The 2,713-nt window shown below is 35.5% G+C and overlaps 1 protein-coding gene across 1 annotated transcript in view; it reads right to left on the bottom strand.

Annotated features, from left to right (window-relative positions):
• Window positions 1-368: 368 nt before the first annotated feature.
• The window catches only part of LOC119587090 (G protein-coupled receptor kinase 1-like), a gene marked incomplete at its 5' end in the record, with an annotated part of 148,076 nt that continues 145,731 nt past the window's right edge, over window positions 369-2,713 (bottom strand). Inside the window, 1 exon segment of the mRNA XM_037935840.1 lies at window positions 369-2,153. Within this exon segment, the coding sequence (XP_037791768.1) occupies window positions 1,995-2,153 (159 nt within the window).

Below are 2,713 nucleotides of genomic sequence, written 5' to 3'. Positions count from 1 at the left end.
AATAAGAAAGCAATGCCCCTTTGAGAAAAAAATATCCCCCTGAATGACAAATAAGCAATGACGATGAAAATGATAGATGTCTCTAAGAATTTTTAAAAATTCATACTAACAACAAAAACATTATGGGAGTGACGATGTTCCTCATGTGATTGTGGTTCTGTTAAGTAGACAGAGGTGAGTTCTGCTGTCAGGGATCAAAGGGAAGGCTTTGTTAAGGCTTCCCATAATTAAAATCCAGTATCTATTAGACTTCCTTCCTACTCTATCCCTCAACACAGCAAGCTATTACCTAAATATACATTGCAATGCAATCACATACAACACAGCAGTATAAACTTACTTCACACACAGCTATTTATAAATAAATATTAATAAAATCATCATTTATTTAATAACGCTTTCATAATTACAATGAAAATTATATAGTATTAAGGTGCATATAAGACACTTCACATGCCAGATAGGATATATAATAGTCAAAAAATGTGAGGTTTTCCCGTTCCTGATTTCCTTCCAAGTATGATAGGGAGGAAGCCTTTGTGACCAGTTTCCTGACAAAACTTGACAATATACACAATAGTCATTCCCGCCATGGATATTGTACTTCACTTGAACAGTACTGCACAGCTTCACAGTTGACACCATGACAGGAAAATGCACAATTATCACAAGGATCAAAATGTATTTGCTAAATAGTACAGGAAAACTGTACTAAATAATCATCACAAGCATAGAGTTTGGTGCACAAGGTCCACCAACACTGCTTGAGGAAGGTTGTGCGTACATGTTCGGATGCACCTTGCAGTACCACTTTACTGTAACTGTTCAAGTAAAATCTTAAAAGAATCTTATGTGTTACTGAGATGATGCATGTACATAAATCACTCTCACAGCAGCACATTGACGTGCACACAAATGAAGGAAACACAAACACCACAAACATGGAAATTTTTTTTTACCAACACCAAAGTTGACAAAGTGTCAACAAGAGAAGCTGGCAACAGGTCCACCATAGGGGTTTACTGCTCATGTTGTCACTGGCAACACATTAAGTTAATCCCACATCTCATCTCACACTCACTTAGTAAGACATCACAGTGTCAGTGTAACAGTTAATCCTAAAGATTCATTCCTATCATCTGGCACAAAAATAGAGCTGTGAACACTTAAAAAGTCCAAAGATTAACTCCACCTCATTTCTTTACATCAAATGAACAATGAGGATCAAAGTATCCTTTGGAGTACAACAAGCAACAGGAGAACTGTTACATGGTTATCTTTCCACCTACATGTATCCCAGTCTTACTACAGCCTATGAAACATGAGATAGGCATGGTATGATTTTAAATCTTGAACCCTTTCCTTTAGACACATAAATGTACACAACTGCAGAGGGGAGCAACATTACATTATCAAGCTAAATGTACAGTCAATCCAAGAAAATAGGTAAATTCCTTTTATTCCTTTTCTGACTGAACTCTTTGTTTTCACCAATGCACCATAAGTTACATCTTCATAAAAGACTCACTGTTAAAAAAGTATTTCTTGAGAATCTATATCACAAACTTCAAAGGGTTCTATGAAACCAGATGGAATGACTGTTTTCTCATACATGAACCGAGAAGCTCTCTACAGGACATTAGAATCATGAAGCCTAGGGACAAAAATAACCTATAAATTGTCCTTCACTCTGAATAGATCATTCTTAATCTAATCACAGTTTACTTTCAAGATCACCTGTGTTTTATTGGTAGGACTCATTAATTTAATATTTCTGTGCTGAAGTAAGGACCAGATGACATTAAATTTTGTGCAAGAAATAACCCTGGTTACCAAACAGATCTTCACTCATGGAAGTTATTTCAACTCTGTACATGAATAATGAGGAAGATGTTTGCCAGTGTCTTGACAGTTTTCTGGTTCTTTTGAGAATCATGGTTGGTCAAAATAATAACACACAGCACACTTGTCCACTTGGGCCCTATCCTCGGCGCTCAGTTGCCATTGCCATTGCGAGCCATGAAAGAGGGCTTGTTGTTCCCTTCTGTCCCATAGATTCTGCCAGCCTTCTTTGCCATATTGCTTAGAAGCTCCAGAGACATTTTGTGTGCAGATCTCAAAGATATCGACCATTCCTTGAGGCCAATTTCATCCTGGAATAATTGCAGAATGGGAGTTAGTGTCAGTTATCTTATGTCTAAGAAAAAATCTGAAGTAGACTTATCAGTTTCACTTTTCAAAAAAGTAGACATTCATGCAATGTTTTTCAATACATGAAACAGTTAAAAAGCCCATTTGGTTTCTTTCTAATCATGGTAATGGTAGCTACCAGGCTTCAAATAGTTCAGAAATTTAATGTTCATTAAGCTATTGTTTTGTGAGTGAAGTTACTGAGTTATAAGACATTTGCATCTTCCATTAATAATGCACAGAAACTACTGGGTAAAAATGAAAGTAGAAAGCTCAGTTAAAGTATTTAAAGCTGAAAAATAATCTTTAATCAAAACATTATATTCATCACAGTTTTTATGCTAGCTGAAGATGATGGACATAGTTCTACCATTATTAAATTATCAAATAAACAAACAAAAGACTAATGATAAACAGGAATGATCAGGACAGAAAGATAAGAAAACCACTAAAGCAGTCTAAATATAAGATTGCTGACTCCAATTTATTATGCCAAATAATTTAAATACTAGACACTCTACAG

Source organism: Penaeus monodon, chromosome 22, assembly GCF_015228065.2.
Source record: "Penaeus monodon isolate SGIC_2016 chromosome 22, NSTDA_Pmon_1, whole genome shotgun sequence".
NCBI classification, from domain to species: Eukaryota; Metazoa; Arthropoda; class Malacostraca; order Decapoda; family Penaeidae; genus Penaeus; species Penaeus monodon.
Note: the sequence above shows the minus strand (reverse complement) of the source record. Positions and strands in the feature narration are given on the sequence as shown.